The sequence below is a fragment of the Cordyceps javanica genome, chromosome 7 (genome assembly GCF_051103115.1).
Source record: "Cordyceps javanica chromosome 7, complete sequence".
NCBI lineage: Eukaryota > Fungi > Ascomycota > Sordariomycetes > Hypocreales > Cordycipitaceae > Cordyceps > Cordyceps javanica.
The window spans coordinates 3,148,750-3,167,965 of NC_139301.1; the positions used below are offsets into that span (position 1 = coordinate 3,148,750).

Below are 19,216 nucleotides of genomic sequence, written 5' to 3' on the forward strand. Positions count from 1 at the left end.
CTGACCATGCGCCTCGCCGCGCTCCTCGGAGCACTCTGCGCCGCCACGCTGGCCGCCGCCGCGCCGCGCACCGCGCACATCTACCTCCAGCCCGTGCAGGGCGGCGGCGGCAAGCCGACGCCCCTGGCCGAGGTCGCCTACGATGTGGCCGCGCCCGCCACCGCCACCGCCGGCGAGGTGCTCACATACGAGGCGCCTGACCTACCGGACGGCACCCTGACGGTGCGCATCGGCGTCTACGACGTGACGTCCGGGGCGTGGTCCTCGGGGACGACGGTGGCCTCTGTCGACAACTTCAGCAAGGGCTTCGCGCCCAACTTTCTGGTCTCGGTGGACGCCAGCAGCGGCGCCGTCGTCAGCGCGACGCTCAAGGGCGTCCAGATCGACGCCGGCCACACGCGCGACTTTGGCCCCCAGGTCGTCGTGCTGCCGGAGACGCGGGGCCCGCAGCCGGCGCTCAACAAGCCCGTGGTGCTGAACCCCGAGGGCAAGAGGGAGGAGCCGCAAGAAAAGACGCTGCTACAAAAGTACTGACAACCCCCTCCCCCCGCCGTGATAAATATGCACTATTCGAGGGTTATGCTAACAGAGATCTCGCAGGTACTGGTGGGTGCTTGCAATTGTGGCCTTTATTGCTGTGAGCGGCGGCGGGGACAAATAGACGGTTGACATCGAATCGAGATACATAATACATGAAGCACTGTTTTTTTTTCTTTTGGCATTGGATATATTTACACACAGGTTCTTGGGCGTGGTTGTGCTTTGCGGTGAATGTTTGAGTCTTAGGGATCGAAATGGTCTAGTCACGGCTTGCCGCTGTGCAGTGACAGCAATCACCGTCTCTCGAGAAATGCCCGCCCCCATTTTCACTCGCAGCAGTCAATTGACTCGGCTATTATCATCTTCTTCAGCGATAACCCGTCCAAGTAAGCCTCCGAGTTACTTCAGTAAACGGTCGCGTCACGTGCAGCTGGAGCTCGATCAGTTCTTGTCCTAATCGGGACTAGTGGCGTTGCTACGCAGCTTGCAGCAGACCAAACAGAGAGTGCTGAACGGTGCTTTTTGCTCTCGGCGGCGGGCACTTTTAAAGAGCCCATGGTCCCAGGCGCCTATTGGTCCCATCTCGCGTTTGCTCCCCTCCAACTCTCCTCTCCAGTCCAATTTGCCTTGGCAGCTTCTCTCCTCGTCCTACCAAAACACTGCCTTCATTTCTGCATAGACAACAGCTCTGCACCTCACCATGTCCGACGGCATCACGAACCCCCACGACCCCGCCACCGGAGGCTTCGCCGACGACAAGGGCAAGGGCAAGGCCGCCGAGCGCGTGCACGACGACGCCCAGATGGACGAGGATGACGATGATGACGAAGACGATGACGATGAGGAAGGCGACGATGACTTTGACGGCGATGTAAGTGCGCAATTCGAATCCGTGACATGGTGTAGGACCCGCATGCTAACCCGCCGCCGCAAGAACGACGATGGAGGTACGCATTTGAAGCAGACGCCCAGCTACACTGCGACGAGCGGTATCACGCTTGTTATAATGCTAACGCTAATATTCTTTGCTCTTTTATTCCCGTCACAGAGGACATTGAAGACGGAGCCGATGAGGTCGACCTGGACAACATTGTCGAGGGCGGCCGCCGAACTCGCGGCGCCAAGATTGACTTTGCCAAAGCCGCCGCCGAGAACCCCGCCGACGACGACGACGATGAGGATGATGAGGACTTTGAGCCTCCCGCCCAGGACACGGAGATGTCTGGTTGAGTTCCGACGGCGCTGCGCGGTCTAGGGTTTCAAAAAGGGGTCCAAATCTGATGCGCAAAAGAGAGGATGGCGGTGTAAGCCGTCGCCTTGAGGAAAGGCCATCGTTTTTGCATTATACACGGCGCACCTCGGAAAAAAAAGATATTGTCAACAAGGCTTTTTCTCTAGGCTGTTTATCACGAATGATTTGATGAAGTGCCCTGGAAGGGGGGTTATTATTTGGGCCTAGTTGAGACTCCCAATACATTACAGTACCGTCCATTGTGTTTGTGTCACGCGACGGCAATGTGGGCAGAATATAGATGGAAGGTGGCAGATTACTTTCCAGGCGCCTGCCTGAAAGCTCGAGTTTGTAATGTGATTAAAATTAGCTGCCTGTTTGCAAAGAAACGCGCCATCTGTTTCCAAGTCTAGGGTGTAATGCAACCAACCCAGAATCATATTCTGCAGAGATGGCCAGCCGTTCATCCGTCCCCGAGTATAGTCCGCGGCGTGTAGCATGGGATGACATGGAGCGCGGATACGACAGCACAATGGACAGCAACGACCATCGTCTGCTTCGAGTCATATCGCTGGGCCAAGGTCGAGAACCGGCGACTTGGGGCATCACCGTTGTCCGTACCGACTATAGAGCGCCTCGACGGCAGCTGCTGAACGCCTTGGCTTGCATCAACGGTGCGGTGCAGGCAGACCTGGGAGCGAAGCGGCCCTATGCGCGCAGGAGAGACGGTCTACAACTCGACGACCTGAGGACGACGATGACGATGCTGCCGGTCGAACCATGGCCGAGCACAGCGGCAAGGCGAGGTGCTCTGCGTCCCGGGGACGAGCTGTTTGCGCGCTACACTACGGAACTGCTCAGCACGTACGACGGTCTCAACGAGGCACAGATAGACGCCGTCCGCAGCAAATTTCAGAGCTGGATCGCGCAGACACACGGAAACACGCAGGGCGGCGATATGCGCCACGTCTTCTGCGTCATCCTGGACGCCGACACGATACGGCAGCTCGACGACGTCTGGTGTCGGGGCTCCAGGGTAGGCGGCCAGGAGCGAATACAGGTCTGGGTGCTAGACGCGGTGGTACCCGGCGGCGGTGGCGGCGGCGACGCGTACAGGATTCATCTGCGAGGCAGGCATGGCCTGGTCAACTTTTGGTTTGCGCGCAGCGTGCGGCAGCAGCCGCTGGAAGTGATGCTGGCGAGGACGTTGCGGCGCGGTGGCGACGGAGTGGAAGAGTGAGAGAAGACCGAAGTCTGGAGGAGAGCATTCGTGCGGTCATGGTCTCGTGTCTGGAGAACCCTGTATCCCTCTGTTTACTTTTACCAAACGGCTAGTATATTATACAGTATACATCGCATCAGGTGATGCAATTCCAAGGACCAAGTCGTTCAAGTTTGAGCTGATGGAGATGATGACGAGGAACTGGAGATGCCACCTGTCTGTTGCGCTGTTAGGCAGAAGCCGCCGTACTAGTAGTGCCTTATACCTCAATGGACAAAATAAATCACCAACAGGTAGTTTGAATTTGTATTTGAGATTTACTCTTATTCATGATCTCCAAAAAACAAAGGAAAAATAGAGGAAAGGTATAGCTCATAGTAGAGAACGGTTTAAAATTTAAAGATGTCATTCTATTTTTATAGCTTTTTATGGAATTTTTTCTATGCCAAGGTGATTTTTGTCCCAGGTTTTTATCGGCGGTCTGATTTGTTCACCTCTTGGGTACCTCCTACTAATAAGGTAGGTAGGTAGCCAATAGCTTGGTAGCTTAGTACTAAGGTACTAATGCCCCGCTGGGGCAGCAGGGATACCTGAATAAAGGGGAGGGGGGCAGCCGTCACCAGGGCCTTTAGAATCAGTCGCCAATTCTTTTTCTTTGATTCCCTGTTGATTAATTTTTTTTACCCACAGATTTCATTCCTCATTGTCACTCAAATAATTTTCTTCTCTGGCCTCTCCATAGGCAGCCGCGCTTCATTTCATTTCTCTATTTTGCATACTTGCCAACGCCATGGCGCAAAGGTACGAGTGGACAGGGGGACGGGGGAGGGTGCGGTTGCTGCGAGCTGTCCTCGTCTGAGCAAAGGGGGGAGAATCCAAGTGCGTCATCGTGCCCAGCGCAACGGGCATGCGCACGCACTCACCCTGCGAGAAAAGCAGACCATGGCCGGCCGATGCGAACCCCGAATCACCCCCCTCGCGCCAAATCATACAAAAGATGACAAAACCAGTGGCTAACGAGTGCAAACCGCAACCTTGCAGCAGGTTCGGCGGCCTCCACCAGCGCGACTCCCGCAGCGCCCTCTTCGAAGGCTACTCGGGAGGCGGCGGCGATCCCAACCGACGAGGCGGCGGCAGTCCTGCGGGCGGCTACGGATATCACAGCAGCAGCAACACCGGCAGCCCCTCGCCCTACAACAGCTACAGCGCCTACGGCAACCCCAACATGGGCCCCGGCGCCGCGGCCGGCCCGGCCTACCGGTCGGCGACGCCCAACCAAAAGGGGCAGTACAGCGATGCGGTCCTCAACGAGCTCGAGAGCCAGAACGACGCGCAGGTCGCGGGGATTCTGGGCAAGGTGCGGACGCTCAAGGATGTACGTAAACGCTCTTCTTTTTTTGCTTTGGACTGGGGGAGAGGAGACGAGGAAAGGGCCTTGTTGCCAAGGGGGGAAAAAGAGAAGAAGAGAGAAAAACAACGAGGCAAAACCTCTTGGAAATTAAAAAAAAAGGCTAACTTGACGGTGATAGATGACGGTGGCAATTGGTGACGAGATTCGAGATTCGTCGGCGCTCGCAGAAAAGATGAATGACACCTTTGACCAGACGAGACTGCGCCTGCGCGGCACCATGAACAGGATGCTGCTCATGGCCCAGCGCTCCGGCATTCCCTGGAAAGTCTGGCTACTGTTTTTCCTGGCCGTCATCCTCATCTTTACCTATGTCTGGCTGTTCTAGACACGACCGACCAACCGAAAAACAAAACAAACGAGGAAACCAGGAAATCAACAAGACGCGAGACGTTTGCGACACGTGAATATGACGTTGGGATAGCATAGGAGCAGGGCAATCTGTATGTCTTGACAATGACAGGACAGAAAGAAAAGAAGGGGGGATGAAGTTACGACGGCCTGGGAGGCGGGAGGCGGGAGGCGGAAGGCGGAAGTAACTTGCCCAAGAAAAAAGGTAAGATATCTGGGAATAAACTAAGAGCGATCTTTATTGCATTGTGCTCTTTTTACGGCGCCGTGGGACCGTTTTGTCATTTTTTTTTTGATTTCCATGTACCTATATATCCGACTACGATCTGTATTAGTAGGAGCCCCCTGGCTTGATTATTCGATGCACATGTGCATTTTGTTTCAACAATATTAATGAGCATACACCATTCGCACATGCAAACATGCACACTGGAGATATTACTGATGCATCTGATATCGTACATGGTAGTTATTCTGCATCTCTCACAGCGCTTACACTGTCGTTTGGTTGGGGGGTATCATGCTACTAGACGAGAACAAGAAAAGGCAAAAAAAAAAAGAGAACAAGATGAATAAAAACAGGACAGGTAAAGACACACACACACACACACACACACACACACACAAATGTGGCGCATCAGCTGCGCATGTTTCGTCGTCCCTGCGCCGGGCTGCTGTCCATGAAGCTGCTCTCCTCATCCTGCGACAAGAAGGCGCTCAGGTCCATGCTCGACCGCGGCCCTCCTCCTCCTCCAGCCGTGTTGTTGTTGTTGCTGCGCCCGTACCTCGACTGCTGCCGATGCTGCTGCCCGCGCAGCGTCGGGCTCTGCGGCGGGCCCATGAGCGGCGCCGCCCGCGGAGCGAACCCAACGTCTTCGTCTTCGTCTTCCTCCTCTGAGCTCTCCCTGTGGTGGTTGTCTTGGTAATCGCTCGACAGCGCGGCATCCGAGTCGGTGTGCTCGTAGCCCCCGGCCGCCTCGGGAATGTCGTCGTCCAGGTTGGCATCCATGCCCAGGTCCACATCGTCGTCGTCGTCGGCGTCATCGCCATGCAGCAGCGAGCTCGGCACCAAGTCGTCCTCGTCGAGCATGTGGCCGCGGTCCTCGGCGTCGAGCTCCTCCGCCAGGCCGCCGCCGTACATGTCGTCGGCGTCCGGGTCGCCGCGGACGAGCGCCTCGCGGAAGGCGTCGTCGGTCATGCGCATGCGCGCCGCCATGAGGTCGTTGCGGCGCTCTTCCCGCTGCGCCTCCTCTGCCGCGCTCACGTCTGCTGCCTCTGGATACTCCTCCTCCTCTTCTTCCTCTTCGTCCTCTTCCTCTTCTTCTTCGCTGTCGCTGTCGCTGCCACCGCCGAGCGCAAATTCATCGTCCGCGTCGGGAATGTCCTCGTCCAGGTCCTGCGCGCCGTCGAGCTGCACGTCGTCCATGGCGTCGTCGTCGCCGCCTCCTTCAGCCCCGGCCCCGGCTGCTGCTGCCGCCTCGGCCTCGGCGTCTGCGAGCTCCTGCGCGAGCTGCTCCCGGCGCATGGCCTCGTGGTGCTCCTCCTGCTCGCGCTTCTCCTCGCGCATCTGGTGCAGCGTCTTGGGGAGCCCCGGCGGCTTCAGCCACGTGCTGCCGTAGTTTTGCACGCCGGCGCGGCGCCGCTGCAGGTGCGCCTCGTCGGCCGCGAGGCGCGCCAGCGCGGTCCGCTCGAGAAGAACCTGGCCGCCGCGCGGCTGCCGCTGGTGAGACCCGTCGGGGCCGTGGCCGTGGCCGTGATTGGGATGATGTTGGCTAGCAGGGCCGTGGGCGGCCAGGCCGCCGAGGATGGGCGTCGGCGCGCGCGACGACGTGTACCATAGCGAGTGCGACTGGGCGCCGCGTTGTTAGCAGAGAGGGACGTTGTTGTTGGCAAATAGCACACTGGGGATGGCGAAACATACATCTCGCGGGGTAAAATCGGGTAGTGTTGCGAACATGACGAATCGATGCCGCAAAGATGCTGTCTAGAGCTGGCAGCTTGGCTGATGCAGCACCTAAGCTACCTTTCTTTTTTTTTGGTGTTGAGAGTAAACAATGCCCACCAGCGATCTTGCGGGGCCACCACGACTAGATACAGTAGATACTTTCAGACGTTCAACACTCTGCCTAGAAATGGCAGAGAGTACAATATTATTCTTTACATCTGGAATCGATGACTTTTGATATCAAATTGTACATTCAATTAGGTGTGCAAGCTTCTCTACCAAACTTTCTAAAACCAGCTGCGAGACTGTTGACCTTGAAGCTGCGCGAAAATGCGTCCACAACGTAGTGTGTAGCTTGTCGCGGAGCTGCCACATCTGCAATGATCTTGATGATATTTATACTTATTATAGTAGTTGTTGTCGTGATATTTCAAGTCATTACGAGTAGTATAAAAGCTTCAAGTTGCTAGCTTTTATTCTCAACCATCTCCGCCATGGGCCTGGAGCTCAAGACTTTCCTAACCCGCCGAGAACCGGCGTCTCGATCCTGGCTTGGTATAGAGTCGAGGTTCTAACGATGCTTGTCAGCCAACGTATTGATGAGAAATCTCAGCTCAACTTGTCTAATGCAAACTTACTGGTCCAAGGAATGAGTGGCGGCAAATTAGCCAAAACAGCGACACAATGATTGCGAAAATGCCGAGAACCACGCATACATAGTCTGCCCCTGTTTGTCAGTTTTAGATATTATCACAACCGGTGAAGAAACGCACTCATAGTATTGGTCGTCACTGGAAGTGCCGCAGGAAAGCAAAAGAACTATGTCCAGTTAGCCGACTCCTCTGCCCATTTCACCAGGTGCCTTACTATTGACGTGACGACGAGAAACATTACAGAGACGCAGTTGACGACAGTCCCGAGTGTCCAGGACATGCGAAACGTCTCGCTCGTCGTGTACGCCTGCAGCAATCGTCGACCCCGGACCAAGACGATGATTGTGGGTGCTGCGTAGGACAAGTTGAGCAGGATGACGAGGGACGCGACGTACGCGCTAAACGCCACAGTCGGGCCCAGATACAGCAGCCCGAAGCAGACGTTGAAGACGTAGCAGAGGAGGATGGCACGGACGGGAACGTTGAGGCGCGGCGCGACGTGCCCGAAAAAGTCGTGCAAGACGATGCCGCGATCGCGCGCCATGGCGAACAGCAGCCGACTGGCGCTGGTGATGCTGGCGCTGGAGCCGTTGACGAAGCAGACGCCGAGCATCAGGCTGACAATGGCGGCGGCGGCGCGGCTCTGCGTGTCGCGGAGAACCATGGCCACGATGGGCATGTTGCTAGGTGACGTGAGAATGCTCGTGGGATCTGACAAGCAGAAGAGGATGACGAGAGTAAACAGGAAACCACTGTTTTCTTTTCTCATCAGACTCGGAATACACGGTAGTCAACACGGACGACTTACGTCACTCCGCCTACGGCAATGGTATACAGCAATGCTCGCGGCGCGTCGCGTCTCGGGTTCGGCATCTCTTCCGTCATGTGCAGCACCACGTCGAATGCGGTGAGGGAGAGTGCCGACTGGACGAGGCCGAGGATCCAGGCCACGCCGTCTGGCCACCCGGTTTCGTTGCTGAATTGGCTAAAGACGTACCGGGCATCGGTCTTGGCAGACTTGGCCAAGAGAACGACGCTGGTGACCACGACACCAAAGATGGACCAGTACACTGCGGGGGGTTAGTAGGGATGTTCAGCAGCAGCGCAGTCGAGAGAGGGCTCACAAGCTCCGGCGTTCCACTTTCCTAGTATGCTGTTCCCCCATATGTTGATGGCCGTCGTGGATGTGAGGACGGCCAAGAAGATGCCGTAGGTGCGTGCCTGGGTTATCTGATACGAGTCGTTGGAGGCGACAACAATGGCTGCGGAAATGAATTGGGCTGCCAGACGTGAGATTTGTGCCACACAAAAGACGGAAGAAAAATAAAAAAGAAAAAAAAAGGGCAGACGTACCGGCAAAATAGCCCTGCACAGTGACGACAATGAGCCAGCCGGTGATGTTTGTCCATCCGACAAAGAAGCTCTGTAGGCCGGCCGGCGCAGGTCAGAAAGTGGAAGACTTGGTTCCGGGGAACACGGGGGGGTTTGCATACCGCGGGCTTGCGCCATCGTTCTGTGCACAGCGCAAAGACGTAGTGATACTGACCGCCAGCCGTGGGCCAGATGGCGGCCAGCTCTCCCAGACTGGCGACGACGCAGAAGCTGCACAGGACGCAGAAGAGGAAGCCGTACAGAAAGGCGACGGGGCCGCCGGACGGCAAGATGAGGCCGATGGAGCCGGCGAGGGCAATCCACGTGCTGATTTGATGGGAAAAAAAAAAAATCAAAATCATGTCAATCAAGCCATAAAAGAAGAAGAAAAAACTGCTAACCCAGCGATCTGTTTACCTACTTTAAAATGGAAAACCCCATGGCGAGCGTCGACAGGGTCGACAGTCGCCGCTGCAGGAATCCATGGTGTACCTCTGTCCCGCCTGCGACCCTGGACATGGTAGTTTGATCCTTGGAAGAAAAAGAAGAGAGATGGGACTTTTTCTTTTCTTTTTCTTCTTCTTTTTTTTGAGAGGGGAATGGATTCAATCAGAGCAATCGGACTGCTCGGGAGTAGCCGCGGGGGCCAGCGTGGTTGTTCTGCGACGATGCAAAAAAGGAGATGCCGCCAGTTTAGTTTAGTGGGAGGCCGGTTATCGATATTAGGTATAGTAATAAGTAACGCGGCATGCCCGCTACTAAGCAGTTACACAGTGCTGACATTTGAGACAAAAGCTGGAAAATCGGGATTCAAGGACGAGACGACGCGTGTTCCGGTTGCGCGGTCGCTCTTGATGCATCAATGATGATCAATTAGACAGTCGCGCAGAGGGAGAGAAGAGAGAGAGAGAGAAAAGGCAGTTCAAACACGGCAGATATATATCTTGGGCCACTCACAAATAAGTGCTACATACATACCTGTGCGCAAGTAATAGTTAAGGTTTGCCCGCCGGTATTCGCAGAGCCTTATCGAATCAACTACCGAGCCGTTCAAACTAGCGCAATGATCTCTCGAATGGGGAACCCGTTCTCTCCCCCCCTCCCTCTCCATCCAATAACTACTTATTGGATCGACCGGTTAAGTTGATCCAGTCCCCCAAATTTGGTCCCCTCCCCCCGCTTCTCTTCCCGAGTCCTGCGGACGCCACAGACTGGCAGGATAACGTGGGGAATCGATGGGCAGCGAGCACAGCTGCTACGAGGAAGAAGGAGGAGGAGGAGGAAAACAAAATTTGCCCAGAAGAGGCTTTTTTTCGAGAATGCAGGTTGCCGCCAACCCGGGAGGCTGCTTGCTTTCGCCGTCAACCTCCGCCGCCCGCGCCACTCGGCACTTGCAACTCCTCAGGATACAGATCTCAGGAAATTGCCCCTTTTGGCAAAGGCCAAGAAACGTTGGCATCCAAGTGCGGAATATCCATGAGAAAAAAAAATTGCGCCGCTGGACAAAGATTTCCCCGCCATGATGGGTGACGGAGAGGCTTTGTGGGCTGAAAGCCTTTGGAGGACGGGGGACTGATAAATACGTTGGACTTGGCTCCGTGGGCGGCGCAACAAAAAACCGATTGCCACTTCTCTCGCACACATTTTTGTCTACATCGTCATGGCTTCTAGTGACGGCTACTCGTGGACCAAGGCCGACGGCCTCCGTCCCGGCGTCCCTTGCATCGGGGCCATACAGCCGCCGAGCAACCTCGAGTCGACGACAGATGCGACGACCGACTTTGACGTCATTGTCGTCGGCGCCGGCTATGCTGGCCTGACTGCTGCACGCGACACCAGCGTAGCAGGTATGTGTGACCGAAAGGGGAAAAAAAAAAGAAAAAGAAAAGAAAAAGAAAAGAAAAAGAAAAGATTGAATACCGGGCAACTAATTCATTTCCGGGCAGGACTCAAGGTATTGCTCCTGGAAGCGCGAGACCGCATCGGCGGCCGCTCGTGGTCCTCCAACATTGACGGCTACCCGTACGAGATGGGCGGGACGTGGGTGTACTGGGGTCAGGCCGCCGTCTGGCGAGAGATTGCGCGGTACGGCATGCAGGACGAGCTGGAGAGCTCGTACGACTTTTCCCGGGGCATCAACAAGTTTCTCCTCGCGAGCACCGACGGCACAAAGTCCTTTACACACGAACAAGAGGTTACTATGCTCCTTCCCCTCGCCCCGAAACGCAAGCAAGAAAGACAGAGAGCAGAGTTAACCAGTCAAGTTTAAAAAAAAAATAGGACGCCTTGATGCAGTCGTGCCTGGCAAAGCTGTTCAACGTCGACGGCAAGGACGGGCGCGACGCGCTGCCGATGCCGCACAGCGCCGCCGGCCGCCTGTCGGCCTCGGACCGGCGCTTCGACGGCGTGTCGGTGGCGGACCGCGTCGCCGAGATCCGGGCCGACCTGACGCCCGACGAGCGGCTGTGCCTCGAAGGCTTTGTGCTGCTCTGCAGCGGCGCCACCCTCGCCACCACCAGCTTCTACGAGATGCTGCACTGGTGGGCCCTCTGCGGCCACACGTACGAGGGCTGCGTCAACCACCTGGTCCGCTTCAAGCTGCGCGCCGGCCAGTCGTCCTTTGCCGTCCGCTTCTTTGGCGAGGCCCTGGCCACGGGCCGCCTGTCGTACGCCCTGAGCGAGCCCGTCGCCTCCATCGCCGACCTCGACCAAAGCGACGGGTCGGGGTCGGGGTTGTCGGGATCGTCGGTCCGCGTCACCACGAGGAGCGGCCGCACCTTTTCCGCCAAGCGCGTCATCTCGGCCGTGCCGCTCAACGTGCTCGCCGACGTCGCCTTTGAGCCGCCCCTGCGCGCCGGCAGGGCGGCGGCGGCCGCCGCCGGCCACGTCAACCAGACGGTCAAGGTCCACGCCGAGGTCCGCGACCGCGACCTGCGCTCCTTCACCGGCATCAGCTACCCGCACAACGGCCTCGTCTACGGCTTCGGCGACGGCGAGACGCCCGCCGGAAACACGCACGTCGTCGCCTTTGGCGGCCAGCACAGGCACTTTCACCCGGAAGACGACATTGACCGCACCATTGCCGAGTTTCAGGGCTTCGCGCCCATGAATGTGGAACGAGTGGTGAGTGCACGGCTCCCCCTTCTCCCTTGGAGTAGTTGTAGAAGTGATAGTAGTTGTAGTTGTAGTTGTAGTAGTATCAGTAGTAGTAGATGACCATTCGGGACGCGCAACAAGTGCTAATCAACCGAGGACAGGTTTTCCATAATTGGTCCCGTGACGAGTTTGCAAAAGGAGCATGGTATGTTCAAGCTTTTTGGCCTTTTTCCCCCTATCTTCATGTTACCGCGGCAAATATATCTGACATTGTTGAAAAAAAAAATCTAGGTTCTTTTCTGCACCGGGTTTCCTGACATCTCACTTTGACGACCTGCGGGCTCGTCAGGGCAACATCTTCTTTGCCAGCTCCGACTGGGCGTCTGGCTGGCGCAGCTTCATTGACGGCGCCATAGAAGAAGGCACAAGAGCCGCCGCCAGCGTCCGAGCTGATTTGATGGGCAAGTAAAAAAAAGAAAAAAAAAAGTTGTCCTCTACAAGTAGCAACGATTTTGTGTAAAAGAGGCGGACAACACCGTTGTATATATTTGTATCCGTATATCGTCGACACTATAAATCAAGCGCTATTCCATACCCAGGGTGCAAAAACAAGAGAGGAAAAAAACAAAAAAAAAAAAAAAAAAAAGAACGCCTATCGCCAAGAGCAGACAAATTCACTATTCACATAATCAAAACTTGGCGTTCTCGTGTAACCACATCGGTCCAGCTGGTGGTGTCGCTCTTGCTCCATATATACTTGAGCGTGTCGAGCGCGACGGGGATGCTGCCAAATCGAGTATTGGAAAACAACTGCTTCAAGCGACTGGCAAAAAAGTCACGGTGTTCTGGCAGCGCGCTCTCCGCGGCGGCGACGAAAAATGGCCACACGAGTGCGTGGCTCCCCTCCGTCTCCAAGTCCATGTCGCCGACCGTCTGCCGCATCTGCTCGACCGAGGCCGTGGATGATTCGGGCGTGGCCGTCTTGGAAGCTCTGTTCTCAAAAATCTTGCACGCCTGCCTCATGATCTCGGTCATCTTGTCGACAAAGACCTGCTGTTCCGGCGTGTACGGACAATACGACATGAACGAGAGGTAGTCGACAGACCGTCGGCGCAGCATTTCTAAGCCCTTTTGCGGACTTGAGAGTGGAGACCCGAATAGTTCGAACCTGTACCATTGATCAATCATAATGATGCGACTGGCAGAGCAGACTGTGACTTACATGTGAGTTTGTTGTTTGACAAATGCCTTGACGGCATCTGGAACCGACTCGTCCGACAGTGCCGCTCGAGAGAGCTGTGATAACAAATCGAGGAGATATACGTAATTTTTCGAGCCGGTGATGGTGTCGCCAACCAGAAGCACGAGGATGGTGACCCAGTTTGATAGCTTGAAGAATTGGTCAGGGTTTGGGTTCAGCGCAGACTGCCGTAACCTGGACAGTACCCGTTGCTGATTGACCTCTGCTTTCATTCGGAGAGAGGGCACTACTTGTGAAAGGTGAAACGCGGAAACGACATTGACGGCTTGCGAAACCATGGCATCTTGCGTCGCAAGAGGTAGAATCATCTGTCGATAGGCGTTTCCGTGAAAGTCAACAACGACCATTTTTGACGCGATGAAATTGGAGACTGTCATGAACACTCAGTATTGGAAAGTGGGCTAGCAGCGCATCGAAGCCACTCACAATGGTCAAAGAAGAATCTCGAATCCGAGGACGTGCTTTGAAGGGTGAGACTAGGTCCATATGGCCAGGGCTCGCGCTTGACCGCCGGCGTGCGTACCACCAAGCTGTCCTCGGTCCTCGGTTTACTGATCGGGGGGACGACTCGCTTCCCCTTGACATCTTGGTCCTGCACCTCATCGGGCTGTGAGCTGGTAGACGATGAAGGCGAGGCGGACGACCAGTATGAGGGCGTGTCGGTCAGCGCGTTGGAATCGGGGTCGTCTTCCATCTTTGGCACGACAAGCGGAGCAATGGGCGTCGATCGCAGGCTCGGCCCCGGCATAGGTTCCGAATCTACCCACAGGTATTGCTTCGAAGATGCCGGCTGGGCTGGTGTGGCCTTGCGGTCGGTCGAGACGCCAGGCTTGGAGAGCCGGCTAGCAGCACCGGCGGCTTCAGAGGAACTCTGGCCCGAGGTCACGGCCGCCGTGCTGGCTTTGAGCTTGGCCGCGCTGGACTTTTTGCGCATATAAGGGCTGAAGCGGCATTCGATGCCCTGGCCGGAGCACTTGATGCCCTTTTTACGACACTTGAAGCATTCTGGCTCGGCCTTGTCGCAAATGACGCGGCGCGTCCGACATTCTAGGCAGCCTGGAGAGAGAGAAAGAGAGGAGATAGACTTGTTAGCCGGTTCCGTCACAATGCGCAGCTAGATGAATCGCGGGATTCCAAGCGTCCATGTGTTGATGGTGGGCGGCGGGGCTGTCCTCACCGTTGTTCCTCTTGGCAAGTGACATGCTGGGGTTGGCAAAGCAGAGCTTTCCAATGTCTGCAATCGGATCGGATCGTTACATGCCACGGGCCGGGGGGAGGGGCGGCCGCAGAGGAGGGGGCTTCTGCGGGCTTTCGATGTGGTTTTGTCCGGAACGGGAGCGAGTTTCAGATTCGGCCTTTTGTCCTTGGCCGCATGGTTGAAACTTGAGGCTGTTTTCTCGAGGATGAAAAGAAGGATCGAAGGCTGAAAACGAAAATGCAGGCTGTCTGTCTGGTTGATGCGCGAGAGTGCGGGGCAGCTGCCATTATAGGTAAAGTCGGGGACGGCAGAAGTGCAAGGATGGTGGTGGTGGCGTAGATGAGAGAAACTAATCGGGTGTTCTGCTTGGTTTCATCTGGTTCTAAAGGATGAAAAAAAAAAAAACACAAATAGCAATGTTGTCTGGTCAAGTGTCGAGATGGAAACGTGAGAAAAAGAAAAAGAAAACGTGTGCTCCCGCTGCCGGCTGCTGCCGCCGTCGCCGTTTGTTGGCCTAGTTTGCGCAACGATAAAACGGTGGTGGGAATTATATGTCTTCAATGACGCAGCAGCTTAGAGCATGCGACAGAGAAATCGAATAGCCTATATCAAACCGAGCTGATATTGGATCGAGTATGGAATGCTACGGGACTGCTGCCTGCCAAAACCCTGTTGCCAAGGTACTGGGAATAGTCACATGGCAAGAGATGGGAGATTTATATTCCCGTTTAATTGACTTTCGATATAGTGCTCGGAACCCACTCTGCTCGTCCTTTAACGCAAATTGTCAGTTATGCGATGAAATATTGCATGGCAAGAGACGGGAAATTTGTATTTCCGCTCGATTGACTCGCAAGGTCATTGTCGGAACCTACCCTCTCATCTTCAAGCAAGCTGGCCATGTTGTCACTGGTCTTGTGGTAAGAGGCTGGAGATTCATACTCCCGCTAGATTGACCTCTAATGTACTGAGTAGAGGCAATTCTAGTCCTGGCGACGTCAAGACTAATTGCATGACAATAGATGGAAAAAAGTCTTATCCCTCTTTAGGGGTCTACCCTTTACAATCGACTCGCCAGATTCTAACGTGATGGTCCCAAAAAGCACGGGGGTACATTACCACTGACCGCCAATGATGCCGCCAAACAGCCGCCCGAGTTACAAACACCTTTATCCTTCTCCATGGAAGCAAAGATGCGATTGGCACGGGGGTGGTGAGCGAGGCTGCGGGTGCGCTGGCGAACACCTGAGAGACGTTCCTTATCGCAGACCTTGCCGCAATCCACCTGTCCCAGGAGTTCGGGACCCGATAGCAACGGGCAGACGGGAGTATTTCTAGAATCAAAGCTATCGAGATGCAACCAAATCAGGGGCCCAGAGGAGATAAGGTTGCGGCAGGGCTGTGCACTCGTCCAGTGTTGTCAACGTTTCGAGGGCCTTGTTCCTTGAGCATGGTGTACATGGTGTACATGGCGCACCTGGCGTACCTGGCGTACATGGCGTACATTCCAGATTTAAAAACGGCGACGAGTTTGACGATACCCTGAGCCGAAGACTAGGAAGCGGAATTCATCGGTGGCACCAAGTTTGACTAGGACAGCGACAATGTCGAGGCTTGTACGGATACGGCTCAATCAAACCCCGACAGACTACAATACACGTCAAGGTACTGCGCCGACATGATTGTACATTTTCCGATGCGCAAAGATTTCCCACATTTTAAACATTGAACGGCCTACTCCAGGCGATGAATGTTGCAAGTTTGCGTTTGCCTCAGAACAGGCAGTTTTCTTGAGCATGCACCGGCTTACACCCGCATCGGGCGAATGCGGAAGCAGAACCTTGCCCGGGGGCCGGGGAGACCCTGCAAGACAAAGCCACGCCCATGAGAGTGGCTGTCAGTTATGGCTGGACTGGGCTTTGTAATTGCAATTCGAGCAGTCGACAGCCAAGACCAGGCAGGGGGCTTGCTTGCTGCGGGGAAGAGGGACGGTAATTTTGAACGTTCTTCCCTCACAAGCCATTCATTGCCTTTGAATTATATCCCAACAAACAGAAAGAAACGAAAAGGTTCCCCGGTCTGGGCCGACTCGAGAGGCGGGAAACTGACCCAAACCGCTTCTGGCTACAACCCGTTTTCTCATCCTCCCCGCCCCCCGATGTCGGTAGGGGCTATACATTAGGCGCATGTTCTTATCTATCAGACGGGTGGGCGATGCAGACAATTGGGTGGTCCTGGCTGCAGCGAACCATGCCTTAGGTGCAGATCTACTGGTAGGGTGACCACCCCGGCTGGTTGGCGGGTTGGCTGGTTGGTACCTCGGTTATAGACATTGGGCGGGCGGCCGACCATGTTCTGATCAGCCGCCAAGCTGCAAGGCTGCCGGTGTAGTTGTTTATGAAGAGCATGACCGACTAAATAGGTGTTGTAGGAAACTTTTTCCTGCATATTGTCAATGTCCAGAGCCTCACTGCACACTCGAAAAACAAGTATTCCAAAAAAACAAAGAGACTCGCACTACAACAGCCAGTTCTGCTCTGCGCCGCCCGGGTGCGAATGCTTTACTTACCGCACACAAGGCTTTTGCTTTTTTAGCGTCAAGATTTCGCGGCGATGGTCCGGTACAAAATGCGGGTTTTGGGTCCAAGATAAGAACAAACTCTACCGTTGCGACTCATGATTGGTCGGCTCGAGGCTGCTTTGATAAGTTTTGACGGGTGACGAGGGGCGGAGGTGCGCCGATGTACTGAAATGAAGTAGGGGTGTGCTTTTCTTATCAGCGCCCACCCACCCTTTCAGGTTCTTGTTGTTGCCTGTTTGATGACGGCGGGAGAGGAGGAGGGCTCATCAAAGGAGACAACGTAGCATGAGGTCGGAGAGCTGAGAGGGAAAGTCGCGCACCGACGGGAGAGAGGGAGCGGGGGGGGAATTTTTGTTTCTTTTTTTTTCTTTCCTAGAAATTCATTGTCGCTCCGAGATGCAGCAAAAAGCCTGTCGGGCCTATTTGGCCAGTCTCCGCTGACCAGGTTACAAAATCTGCCCATTCTTCATGAACGAATATGTTACTCTTGAAGAATCTCTCCTGCGGGGAAAAAAAAAGAGAGAGAGAGAAGGCAATGTGAAAGTTTCATTGCTGCAGACGCCCGTCGCCCCAAGAGATCTCTCACTTGTCAAAGAAACAGTAACCAGACAGACGGTCGCTGTCACAAGCTTTCTTCTTCATCAGCCACCACCGACCGACCAGGTTCACAAAGCAAGTTTGAAAATAGCAGGGTGCTGATTGGGCAGCAACCTGCAGCCATGACGTTACCGGCGTGTGTGGGCAGGGGCCAGATTGGAGATGAGATTTGCTGTAAACTAACAAGGCCCCCCTTGCCCCCCCGGTCGGCTCCAGGGGACCTCTGTGGGGTAGGCACACCCATGTAGTTGGTAGTTTCTCGGGACGGATTGTCTGGATTCAGGCGTTTTGTTGTTGGACGGCTCCGGGTAGACGAAAAGAAGGATGCCGAATGACGGTGCTCATGCCGGAGTCGGAAGATTGAGGCAATCACAATACATGTAGGCCCGCGTCACCGACGAGCCCCCCCGAGGCTAAGTCCTTGGGAGCTGAGGGTGTGGGAGAAGAAGGACGAACATGATGACATGAGAGAGGGAAGAGGAGGAGGAGGAGGAACTGGCCGTAATCCGTGGTGAAGCAGCTTGCTTCCTTTGGCGGAGAGTGAGAATGTCACGTTCCTAGTCATGCAGGTCGCGGAAGAGGCGGCATTCGATATTTATTGGGGATTTCATATTTACAGTCTTCTTTTTCTTTTCTCCTTTTTCTGTCTATGCTAGGTGTGCAATCGGATTTTTAAAGAACAAGTGCTCAGAGCTGCAACGGCCACCACCCAGCAGCCACCCTTGCTCGCAAGGCTGCAGGCACAGGGAGGTAGGAGGGGGAATGAGGAGGGGTGGCTGGCTCCCACCCCCCCTCCTCAACTGACGTATTCAGAACAGAGCGAAAATGTGTCGGGATGGTGTGTGGTTTCGCTGCACTCATGTAGGAGCGCGGGCATGTGCGCCGTTGGATGACAGCATAAAGACGGACGCGAATCAAGAGGTGGAAGGGGTCCCATGAATGACTTGCACACCAAAAGTTGGCCCCCCCGTCTCCTCTTATCCGTTATCCTGGGTTTACGCACCTCTGGGGGGGGGGGGGGGGGGGGGGGTTCATTCATTTTGGAAGAAAAAAAAAACACAAAGATGTCAGTTGAGAATGGATGCCAATATGAGGTTTGCGGGGGTAGTGAGATGGTGGCAAGTGCCAGGAAGCACCGGGGACGGCATTCAACAAGGCTTGATGAAAGAAACGGCGGGTGACAGACTGAGCGAGAAGGACGCTTCTCCGTACATCGGAGTAGCTATTCATAATGAGTTGTACTCTGCACTGAGTAAGCTGGGCAATGCGGCAAAAAGAGGTTCGTGTGGAGGCAGTCTATTGCCTGTTAAAGTCGCCTCACTTTGACCCTGGTCTTGGCTGACACGGGCTTTGCTGGACTAGTTGCGACTCGCTCTTCGCAGAAAGCTGGGACAGCACAGCGGACACACACTTGTCGCTGCCGTGGTGGTTGTCTGACATGTGCTTCGGGAGAGCCAAGAGCCCACCTACTACTCACTGTCAGTACAAGAGCGGAGCAAAGGCCCTGGAGATGCGTCCGGGCCGGGCTGCAAGATGGCGTTGGACCATTCTGCAAAGAGAGGAGTGGTTTGCACCAGCAACTAGTTAGTAGTAGTTAGTAGTAAGTAGTTAGTGAAGTAGTTGGTGTGTGTGGTTCAAGCTATTCGACTTCCTCCTCCTCCCGCCCCCCACCAATACAGCATGTCGCAGATAAGCATGCAAAGTATCTGTATCCAGTTGCCACACCCACACCCCTGCTGGCTAATACATTAGCATCGTTTGG

The 19,216-nt window shown here is 55.1% G+C and overlaps 7 protein-coding genes across 7 annotated transcripts; 4 read left to right on the plus strand and 3 right to left on the minus strand.

Moving 5' to 3' along the window:
* Window positions 1-6: 6 nt before the first annotated feature.
* V2A60_010431 (uncharacterized protein) lies at window positions 7-661 on the plus strand (the record flags this gene model as incomplete). The annotated part of the gene is made up of 2 exons (XM_083261687.1): window positions 7-527; window positions 601-661. 2 exons carry the CDS (start codon window positions 7-9, stop codon window positions 659-661), a joined length of 582 nt encoding a protein of 193 aa, XP_083117813.1.
* A 579-nt stretch (window positions 662-1,240) lies between these two features.
* Window positions 1,241-1,770, plus strand: V2A60_010432 (histone chaperone domain CHZ-domain-containing protein; the record flags this gene model as incomplete). The annotated part of the gene is made up of 3 exons (XM_083261688.1): window positions 1,241-1,411; window positions 1,475-1,487; window positions 1,589-1,770. The coding sequence occupies 3 exons, from the start codon at window positions 1,241-1,243 to the stop codon at window positions 1,768-1,770; spliced, it is 366 nt and encodes a 121-aa protein (XP_083117814.1).
* Window positions 1,771-2,222: 452 nt separating this feature from the next.
* On the plus strand, window positions 2,223-4,729 carry V2A60_010433 (SNARE domain- containing protein; the record flags this gene model as incomplete). Its single annotated transcript, XM_083261689.1, has 3 exons — window positions 2,223-3,007; window positions 4,035-4,368; window positions 4,523-4,729. The coding sequence occupies 3 exons, from the start codon at window positions 2,223-2,225 to the stop codon at window positions 4,727-4,729; spliced, it is 1,326 nt and encodes a 441-aa protein (XP_083117815.1).
* A 660-nt stretch (window positions 4,730-5,389) lies between these two features.
* V2A60_010434 (Apc15p protein-domain-containing protein) lies at window positions 5,390-6,709 on the minus strand (the record flags this gene model as incomplete). The annotated part of the gene is made up of 2 exons (XM_083261690.1): window positions 5,390-6,601; window positions 6,674-6,709. 2 exons carry the CDS (start codon window positions 6,707-6,709, stop codon window positions 5,390-5,392), a joined length of 1,248 nt encoding a protein of 415 aa, XP_083117816.1.
* An 807-nt stretch (window positions 6,710-7,516) lies between these two features.
* V2A60_010435 (amino acid/polyamine transporter I) lies at window positions 7,517-9,240 on the minus strand (the record flags this gene model as incomplete). Its single annotated transcript, XM_083261691.1, has 6 exons — window positions 7,517-8,102; window positions 8,159-8,420; window positions 8,475-8,630; window positions 8,704-8,773; window positions 8,844-9,048; window positions 9,143-9,240. 6 exons carry the CDS (start codon window positions 9,238-9,240, stop codon window positions 7,517-7,519), a joined length of 1,377 nt encoding a protein of 458 aa, XP_083117817.1.
* A 1,141-nt stretch (window positions 9,241-10,381) lies between these two features.
* Window positions 10,382-12,286, plus strand: V2A60_010436 (flavin monoamine oxidase family protein; the record flags this gene model as incomplete). Its single annotated transcript, XM_083261692.1, has 5 exons — window positions 10,382-10,568; window positions 10,668-10,915; window positions 11,002-11,844; window positions 11,979-12,022; window positions 12,109-12,286. The coding sequence occupies 5 exons, from the start codon at window positions 10,382-10,384 to the stop codon at window positions 12,284-12,286; spliced, it is 1,500 nt and encodes a 499-aa protein (XP_083117818.1).
* A 212-nt stretch (window positions 12,287-12,498) lies between these two features.
* On the minus strand, window positions 12,499-14,280 carry V2A60_010437 (Zn(II)2Cys6 transcription factor; the record flags this gene model as incomplete). Its single annotated transcript, XM_083261693.1, has 4 exons — window positions 12,499-12,985; window positions 13,040-13,448; window positions 13,505-14,134; window positions 14,184-14,280. The coding sequence occupies 4 exons, from the start codon at window positions 14,278-14,280 to the stop codon at window positions 12,499-12,501; spliced, it is 1,623 nt and encodes a 540-aa protein (XP_083117819.1).
* Window positions 14,281-19,216: the final 4,936 nt, after the last annotated feature.